This window comes from Oratosquilla oratoria, chromosome 30 (genome assembly GCF_046742065.1).
Source record: "Oratosquilla oratoria isolate Oo_2021 chromosome 30, ASM4674206v1, whole genome shotgun sequence".
Classification (NCBI taxonomy): Eukaryota; Metazoa; Arthropoda; class Malacostraca; order Stomatopoda; family Squillidae; genus Oratosquilla; species Oratosquilla oratoria.
Window position 1 is genome coordinate 202501 of NC_134806.1, and position 10000 is coordinate 212500.

The 10000-nt window shown below is 43.7% G+C and overlaps 1 protein-coding gene across 2 annotated transcripts in view; it reads right to left on the reverse strand.

The window, feature by feature from the left end:
• The window catches only part of LOC143040959 (uncharacterized), a 236687-nt gene that overhangs the window by 40343 nt on the left and 186344 nt on the right, over positions 1-10000 (reverse strand). For both annotated transcript variants that reach the window (XR_012967763.1, XM_076212393.1), the window contains exons 15-16: positions 2551-2730; positions 1-144 (exon numbers count right to left, since the gene is read on the reverse strand). Coding sequence is in view for 1 of the 2 variants with exons in the window: in XM_076212393.1 (XP_076068508.1) it covers positions 1-144; positions 2551-2730 (324 nt within the window). In the remaining variant the exon portion in view is untranslated. The remainder of the gene's footprint in view (positions 145-2550; positions 2731-10000) is intronic.

Sequence of the window (10000 nt, forward strand, 5' to 3'; positions counted from 1 at the left end):
CTGCATCCAGTACTTGTGGAACCAGGGATTCCTCTGGTTCTTCCCCGGCTGGAGGAGCCTGTAGCTGGCGATGAAGTCCTTGACATCCTGCTGGCCGTCCTTCAGGGCCACCGCGGCGCTCAGGTCCGGGTCGAACTCGCGGATCTGCGTCAGGAGGAAGAGGAGGTGTTAGTAACCAGCGCTTCTATCCCTGGAGACCACGTCACTTCGGAGGCGGAGTCGAAGAAGGAGAGGTACAGGAGAGAGGTTTGAGGAGAGCAGCAGAAGAGAGGGAATAGTAGTTGATAAAAGTGTTCAATATTCTTGGCTGTGTGGATATGAAGAAATGCTTCGTGACCTTGGTTCGTAGGGGTGTCACTAAGAACCCTAAATACTGACTGCATAAAACTGGTACAGTCAGTACCGTGAAGGAGTACCAGGAGGAGGAGGAGGTGGACCAGGAGCAGGAGCAGGAGGAGGAACAAGAGGAGGAGGAATAAGAGAACCAGGAGGAGGAGCAGGAGGAGCAGGAGGAAGAGGAGGAGGAGGAGAAGGAGGTGAAGGAGGAGAGGGAGGAGAAGAAGAAGGAGCAGGATGTGTAGGAGAAGGAGGGGGAGTGGGAAGAGGAGGAAAAGGAGGAGGAGTAGAAGGAGAAGGAGAAGGAGAGGGAGAAGGAGAAAGAGGAGGAGGGGAGGGGGGAGGAGGAGGAGGAGGAGAAGGAGAAAGAGGAGGGAGGAGGAGGAGGAGGTGGAGTAGGAGGAGGAGGAGGAGGTGGAGTAGGAGGAGGAGGAGGAGGAGGAGGAGGAGGAGGAGGAGGAGGAGAACGAGTAAGGGAGATTAGGAAAATGGAGGAAGAGGATAGGGGAGGGATAGGGGAGGGATTGAGGTGGGAAGAGAGTAGGGGGGGGAGGAGGAGGAGGAGGAGGAGGAGGAGGAGGAGGAGGAGGAGCGTGGGGAGAGGGGAGGGGGGAGGGGGGAGATGTGTCTTACGGTCTACTATCCCAACAAAGCTTCCAATTAAAACTTAAAACTGACACGATTATTCAAACGTTATTTCAATAAGGAGACCCAAAGAAAGTTTTTTTTCTTCAAGAATAATTATTGAAAATGCTTTTTCGAGTTAGTTTTGGGATTTTTCTGTAAAGTATATCACGGATGGGGGAGGGTTCGCCTCCACTGAGATGAATAAAATCGCCTGGCAACGCCTCTATCCTTAGGGATAGTGGTGAGCAGCGCCTTTATCCTTAGGGATAGTGGTGGGCAGCACCTCTATCCTTGGGGATAGTGATGGGTAGTCCCTCTATCCTCGGGGATAGTGCTGGGCAGCCCCTCTATCCTTAAGGATAGTGGTGGGCATCCCCATTATCCTTGGGGATAGTGGTGAGCAGCCCCTCTATCCTTAGGGATAGTGGTGAGCAGCCCCTCTATCCTTAGGGATAGTGGTGGGCAGCCCCTCTATCCTTGGGGATAGTGGTAAGCAGCCCCTCTATCCTTGGAGATAGTAGTGGGCAGTTCCTCTATCCTTGGGGATAGTGGTGGGCAGCACCTCTATCCTTAGGGATAGTGGTGGGCAGTGCCTCTATCCTTAGGTATAGTAGTAGGCAGCCCCTCTATCCTTAGGGATAGTGGTGGGCAGCCCCTCTATTCTTGGGGATAGGGGTGTGTAGTTCCTCTATCCTTGGGGATAGTGGTGGACAGCCCTTCTATCCTTGGGGATAGTGGTGATCAGCGCTTCTATCTTTAGGGATAGTGGTGGGCAGCCCCTCTATCCTTAGGGATAGTCGTGGGCAGTTCCTCTATCCTTCTGGATAGTGCCACGCCATCTGTGAAGGAGGGATAGGGAGAGTCGCTAAGCAAAGGAATGTTAAAAGTTGAATTTTGATTATCATTCTTTCTTTCGGTGGAGACGAGTCTCAAGTCCAACGAAGGTTCCGTGAGTCTGGTCCGTAGGGGTGACACTGAATACCTCAGAATATAAAGGTTATGTAGTCCATTTTCCAGTCTGGGAGGTAGAAGGAGAAGGAGAAGACGAAGACGAAGAAGAAGAAAAAGGAGATGAAGAAAAGGAAAAAAGGAAGATGAAGAGCAAGAAGAAGAAAAGAAAAGAAGAAGAAAAGAAGAAAAGAGGAAGAAGAAGGAAAGAAGAAGAAGAAAAGAAGAAGAAAAGAAGAAAAGAGGAAGAAGAAGGAAAGAAGAAGAAGAAAAGAAGAAGAAGAAAAGAAGAAGAAAAGAAGAGGAAGAAAAGAAGAAGAAGAAGAAGAAGAAGAAGAAGAAGAAGAAGAAGAAGAAGAAGAAGAAGAAGAAGAAGAAAAAGAAGAAGAAGAAGAAGAAGAAGAAGAAGAAGAAGAAGAAGAAGAAGAAGAAGAAGAAGAAGAAGATGAAGAAGAAGAAGAAGAAGAAGAAGAAGAAGAAGAAGAAAAGAAGAAGAAAAAGAAGAAGAAGAAGAAGAAAAGAAGAAGACGAAGAGGAAGAAAAGAAGAGGAAGAAAAAGAGGAAGAACAAGAACAAGAAGAACAAGAGCAAGAACGAGAACAACAACAACAACAGCAACAACGACGTCACCAAACTCACGTCCTCGATGTGTTCGCCCCACATGGAGCTTCCGACGAAGACGAGGTCGTGCTTGTCCATCTTGTGGCCGAGGATGGCCCTCCGGACGGCGCGCAGGAGGACGAGGCTGTCCTCCTTCGAGGTCCACATCACGACCGCCCTGGCGCCGCTCTTCGACTTCTCGATCAGACGCTCGAGGACCTACGAGGTCGAGGAAGAGGAGCAGAATGTATTAACAGGTAGGTTATTAAGATATGCAAGCCTTTGTACTATCTAGCAATAAATAGATAAATAACTTTGAGATATAGATAAAAGACAGCTCAATTAGTTTGTGTGTGTGTGTGTGTGTTTTGTGTATATGTGAATATATAAGACTATATTCTGTGTGTGTGTGTGTGTGTGTGTGTGTGTGTGTGTGTGTGTGTGTGTGTGTGTGTGTGTGTGTGTGTGTGTGTGTGTGTGTGTGTGTTTTGTGTATATGTGAATATATAAGACTATATTCTCTGTTTCTGAAAAAATTGTGCATGGAAAGTTTCGTGTCTCCATGATTACTATTATCAATATTACTGAATGATGATGATGATGATGATGATGATGATGATGATGATGATGATGATGATGATGATGATGATGATGATGATGATGATGATGATGATGATGATGATGATGATGATGATGATGATGATGATGATGATGATGATGATGATGATGATGATGATGATGATGATGATGATGATGATGATGATGATGATGGGAAGGAGACGAAGGGTGGAGGAGGAAGAGGAGGAGGAAGAGGAGGAAGAGGGGTCAGGGATAGGAGGAGGAGGAAGAGGAAGAGGAGGAGAGGAGGAAGAAGGGGTGTAGACGTGTCGAGACAGTGCTCCCATTTAATTAGTATTTAACCCCGGTGAAAGGCTCAGATAACTGTGAAAAGATGGTCACACGAACGATGACCCCACAATCGAAGAACTGCGATAGTGTTGCTGTTATCTAGCGATCAATAAATCTAAAATAGAGTGCAAATTAACAAATCGAAAGCACTACGTGGTTTGGTGTGCTGTGAGTGCCAGTGTTCAGAGAGGCCTATGGTGGTCGTAAAATAGCCTGTAGGCTGACCGCGCGCATCTTTGCGAGCCAAAGGGCCACCCACCCACCCCACTCCCCAAACGGTCGTAGGCCCAAGTCAGTGATATATTCCAAAAGTGTTGACAAAGTGCATTCCCGGAATTATCAGTTTGGTGTTGCTGGTGCAAGAAGAATCAAATGCAGTGACACAACACCTCCGCCAACCCCTGTCCAGCTGATGCAAGAAGAACCAAATGCAGTGACCCAACACCCCCGCCAACCCCTGTCCACTTGCCCCTCCAACCCCCATCCCCCTCCAGCCTCCGGCCCCCTATCCTCCTCCTAACCCCCAACCCCCTCCGACCCCCAGTCCCTCCTTCATCTTCCCACGCCGAGGGCAAAATGAAATGACCGTCTGTCTGTCTGTCTCTCTCTCTCTCTCTCTCATGTCTAACTAATCTCCTTGACTTCTTTCATGACGTCTTTAACAAATACGAGGAATGTAGATCACAAACGATTGCTCGACAAATTAAAAATGCACAGTATTTCTGGCAATATCCACAACTGGATTAAAGATTGGCTCTCAGAACGAAAACAGAGGGTCGTAATTAACGGGGCATCATCTAGCTGGCTCGACGTTAAAAGTGGCGTACCGCAAGGATCAGTTTTGGGACCCGTCTTGTTCTTAATATATATAAATGATCTAGATGACGGCCTCCTCTGCAAAGTATCAAAATTTGCTGATGACACAAAAATTGCCGGTAAAGTAACAACCACCAGAGAGAAAGAAACTCTACAATCCGATCTAGATAAATTATCAAGATGGGCTAGCAAGTGGCAAATGAAATTTAACGTTAACAAATGTAAAGTCATGCACATTGGATGTAACAATGATCACATCCAATACCAAATGAATGGCGAAATACTGGATTCAGTAACTAAAGAAAAAGATCTAGGAGTTTTAATATCAAATGACTTGAAGCCAAGTCAACATTGCTCAGAAGTTGTTAAAACAGTAAACAAATTAGTTGGCTTCATCGGAAGAGTCTTCGAAAATAAATCAGAAAAAAATATTGCTAAACCTCCATAATTCCTTGGTCCGTCCCCATCTCGAATACTGTGTACAATTTTGGTCTCCATACTACCAGAAAGATATTAACAAACTAGAAATAGTACAACGGAGAGTGACCAAAATGATACCAAGGCTGGGAAATCTGCCGTATGAAGAAAGACTAAAAAATCTAAACTTATTCTCCCTCTCAAAAAGAAGAATGCGAGGAGATTTGATTGAGGTTTTTAAAATGTTCAAAGGCTTTGACAACATTAATGTCAAAGATTACTTCTTATTAGACCAATCAAATACAAGAAGACGCCACGATTTCAAAGTAATTGGTAAAAGATTCTCTACGAACGAAAGTAAGCACTTCTTCTTTAACCGGGTTGTTAACGTGTGGAATTCGTTACCTTCCACTGTCGTTGAAAGTAACACGATAACAATATTTAAAAATCGCTTAGATAAATACTTGGAATCTAATCCGCAAATAAAATATTATCCTTTACAATAAAAGATATGACAACCAGACATTTAATCGCAATTGGATTAATTGGATAGGATAGTGATAGCAGTAGTGTTAGTTCATCTTCTATCGCCTAGTTGCCCTGTTTCCTTAAATGTAGTGTAGTTTAGTTAACACAAACAGCCTCGTTAGGGCCAGTAGGCCTGCTGTTGTTTGTTCTTCCTTTGTGTTCCTTTGTGATGTGAAAAAGGACGAAGAAGAGAACTTACAAGAAGGAAGGGGGGAAGAGTGGTAGAGAGAAAGAAAGAGAGAAAGGAAGAAAAAGAGAAAGGAAGAAAAAGAGAGAAAGGAAGAAAAAGAGAGAAAGGAAGAAAAAGAGAGATAGGGAGAAAAAGAGAGAAAGGAAGAAAAAGAGAAAGGAAGAAAAAGAGAGAGATGAAGAAAAAGAGAGAAAGGAAGAAAAAGAGAGAGATGAAGAAAAAGAGAGAAAGGAAGAAAAAGAGAGAGATGAAGAAAAAGAGAGAAGGGGAAAAAAAGAGAGATATGGAGAAAAAGAGAGAAAGGAAGAAAAAGAGAGAAAGAAAGAAAAAGAGAGAAAGGAAGAAAAAGAGAGAAAGGAAGAAAAAGAGAGAAAGGAAGAAAAAGAGAGAAGGGAAGAAAAAGAGAGAAGGGAAGAAAAAGAGAGAAAGGAAGAAAAAGAGAGAAAGGAAGAAAAAGAGAGAAAGGAAGAAAAAAAGAAAGGAAGAAAAAGAGAGAAAGGAAGAAAAAGAAAGGAAGAAAAAGAGAGAAAAGAAGAAAAAGAGAGAAAGGAAGAAAAAGAGAGAAAGGAAGAAAAAGAAAGGAAGAAAAAGAGAGAAAAGAAGAAAAAGAGAGAAAGGAAGTAAAAGAGAGAAAGGAAGAAAAAGAGAGAAAGGAAAAAAGAGAGATAGGGAGAAAAAGAGAGAAAGGAAGAAAAAGAGAGAAAGGAAGAAAAAGAGAGAAAGGAAGAAAAAGAGAGAAAGAAAGAAAAAGAGAGAAAGGAAGAAAAGAGAAAAAAGAGAGAAAAAGAGAGAAAAGAGAGAAAAGGAAGGAAGAGGAGAAGGGGGTTAGACCCACCCCCAGGGGGGAGATGATCCTAGCTGAAGCCTCCTTGACCATGCAAGGGCAAGAGGCTCTATTGGGAGAGGTTTTACTCTTTGACCAATGACATGGAGCGTTGGTTTCCTGAGGGCGAGTGGATTGCGTCATTAAATGTGTGGTCGTGCTTGAGGGGGACGGGGGGGGGGAGGACCTGGAAGGAGCAGTTGAGATGGAGGTGGAGGAGGAGGAGGAGCAGTTGAGATAGAGGTGGAGGAGGAGATGGAGGCGGAGGAGGAGGAGGAGGAGGGGAGGAGGAGTTGGAAGAGAAGGAGGAAAAGGAGGAGGAGGAAAAGGAGGAGGAGCGGGAAGAGTTGGAGGAAGAGGAGGAGGAGGAGGAGGAACAGTTGAGATTGAGGTGGAGGAGGAGATGTAGTTGGAGGAGAAGGAGGAGGAGTTGGAGGAGAAGGAGGAGTAGTTGGAGGAGGAGTTGGAGGAGGAGTTGGAGGAGGAGGAGGAGGAGGAGGAGGAGGAGGAGGAGGAGGAGGAGGCGTGTACGTGGATGTCATAGGGGAGGAGCCTCCTACGTCAGGAGGCGCTGAGTAGCTGCGGCCGAAGCCGTCACTTTAGCCCCATTGTGGGCTTTAGGGACTGTTGGGGGGGGGGGCAAGTAACAAACAGCCACTGCTGGAAATCGGAGAGAAGCGAATGCGGGATTCGAACCCACAGCTAAGCGAATACGAGACCAGCACGTTTCTGGATGAGGAAACGGAGGTTGAGCTCAGACTAGACAAAAGACACAAAACGAATGAGAGGACAGAGAAATGGGACCTTTGCGTTGTTGGGGAAGGGAGAGAGAGAGGGGAGGGGAGAGAGAGAGGGGAGGAGAGAGAGAGGGGAGGGGAGAGAGAGAGGGGAGGAGAGAGAGAGGGGAGGGGAGAGAGAGGGGAGGGAGAGAGAGAGAGGCGAGGGGAGAGAGAGGACAGGGGAGAGAGGGGAGGGGAAGGGGTGAGGGGAGAGAGAGGGGAGGGGAGAGAGAGTGGAGGGGAGAGAGAGGGGAGTGGAGAGAGAGGGGAGTGGAGAGAGAGGGGAGGGGAGAGAGAGGGAAGGGGAGGGGAGGGGAGGGGCGAGAGAGGGGAGGGGAGGGGAGAGAGAGGGGAGGGGAGGGGCGAGAGAGGGGAGGGGAGGGGAGAGAGAGGGGAGGGGAGAGAGAGGGGAGGAGAGAGGGGAGAAGGGAGGGGAGAGAGAGAGAGGGGAGGGGAGAGAGAGGGGAGGGGAGAGAGAGGGGAGGGGAGAGAGAGGGGAGGGGAGAGGGAAGGGAGGGGAGGGGAGAGAGAGGGGAGGGGAGAGAGAGGGGAGTGGAGAGAGAGGGGAGGGGAGAGAGAGGGGAGGGGAGAGAGAGGGGAGGGGAGAGAGAGGGGAGAGGAGAGAGAGGGTAGGGAAGGGGAGGGGAGAGAGGTTTGCAACGGGGAGGGGGGTGAGGGGATACAGGAAGTCGAGTACCTGAGAGATGCCCCCCCTCCCAGAGGACACAGGCTTCGTTTTCTGCCCGCTTGGTCATGACGTAAATGGATGCCACATATTGTCAGATGCAAAGGGGACGTTATTCTGTGTGTGTGTGTGTGTGTGTGTGTGTGTGTGTGTGTGTGTGTGTGTGTGTGTGTGTGTGTGTGTGTGTGTGTGTGTACATATATATGCAAGAATGACCACTGGAAAAAGAAACTGAACGAAGCAAAGCGCTTTCGTATATTACATTGGATGTAATATACGAAAGCGCTTTGCTTTATCTAGTTTCATTTGCTGTGGTCACTCTTACATAACTGAATACAAGTTATCAGTGTTTCTTATTAGCATAAATATATAAATATAAATATATATAAATATATATATATATATATATATATATATATATATATATATATATATATATATATATATCTATATATATATATATATATATATATATATATATATATATACCTGACTCTTTCTCTTCAGGACACATATGATAACACACACACCAATATGGAGAGGAAGCGAGCGGTAATCTGGTTGGTTGTCAGAGAAGAATGGCTTCCGGCGCTAGATTTTGTCTCGAAAATTGCGTTATTTTCGACACAAAAAAAATCATAATAAACACCTCAAGCTGGTCGTCAGGGAAGCTTGGTTTCCTGTACTAAGTTGTGTCTTGAACAAATTTAGGTTTAAAAAGGAAATAGACAAGAACCGGTTTACCAATAGAGTAGTTAACGAATGGAATAAACGTGGTAAGTACGTAGTGAGTGGAGAAACAATAATGGATAGTTTTAAAAGAAGATGAAATAACTTTATGGATGGGAATGATAGGTGGTAGGGGACATAGAACTGTCTAGTGTAGGCCTTATGGTCTCTTGCAGGCTGCTCATGGTTCATGATCTTATGTTCTTTTGTTGGAAATGATGTTATTCTTAACACAAAAAAATCACAAGACACGCCATAGTTGCGATATACTCCATCTAGACAAGGGGTTACCAAACTGCGGTTCATGATCCTTTCAAAAGGATCAGGCGGCCTTTCCTGGTGATCATGGAGGGTCCAACTATATATATATATATATATATATATATATATATATATATATATATATATATATATATATATATATATATATATATATATATATATATATATATATATATATATATGTATATATATATATATATATATATATATATATATATATATATATATATATATATATATACATTCGGCCACACAGACCCACATATTTATTTGTTTGTATCAAAAATAGCAAACACATCCTTCTCATTAAAATGCACGAATTAAATCAATCATTGTTAATAAGCATTAATAAACATTAATAAACAATGATATATGTTTTTGATGCTATCTCTGTTGTGATTAATCTTTTAAATTTCGAAATATAGTATCTGCGATATCAAACATTAGTACGTTTTCAGAAGACTTATAAAGTTTGGGGCCATGATAGGTTTGGTTCCACTGAAAGGGATCACGTTCTGGAAATTTTTTTGGTGCTTTGAAATGCACATGAATAGATCTATATAAAGCATATCACTGGGTTGGGAAGCTTGCAAGGTGTAAAGAACCTTTTTGGAAAAAAAATATATACGACACAAAAGCATGTGAACATTCTGTCTATTCTATGCATATATGTATACATATATATATATATATATATATATATGTATATATATATGTATATATGCTAATAAGAACATGGGTACGTGTGTTCACTTATGCAAAGTAGACCACTTGGAAAAAGAAACTAACGAAGCAATATGAGATGCGTCGACTAGTTAGCAGGCTAGAGTCTCGTTCATTATCGGAATTAACCAGAGAAATCGCTCCACCAACTAAGAACGGCCATACCATACCATATTGCTTCGTTAGTTTCTTTTTCCAAGTGGTCTACTTTGCATATATATATATATATATATATATATATATATATATATATATATATATATATATATATATATATATATATATATATGCAAAGTACTGGGAAATTTTTGGAAAAGCTGATCCGGGCCCTATATGGCTATGGCTTCAGTGTTTGTCTATATATGGAAACACATGGTTGTCATGCAATGGGCGTGGGTTGACAAAGGCAATGTGGGCGCGCAGACTGAACGATTGAAGAGATAATTGCCTTGAAAACTGTTTTCATTATAATTTTTTCTTAAGCTGTCACGCGGTGGGAAATTTTGCCGCAGGTTATGCAAGAACTTCTGCTAATTTTTAAGTCATGGCTAAGAGATACAATCTGAAAATCAAAATATGAGAATAATGGATGGAAGCTTTCCCTGCAA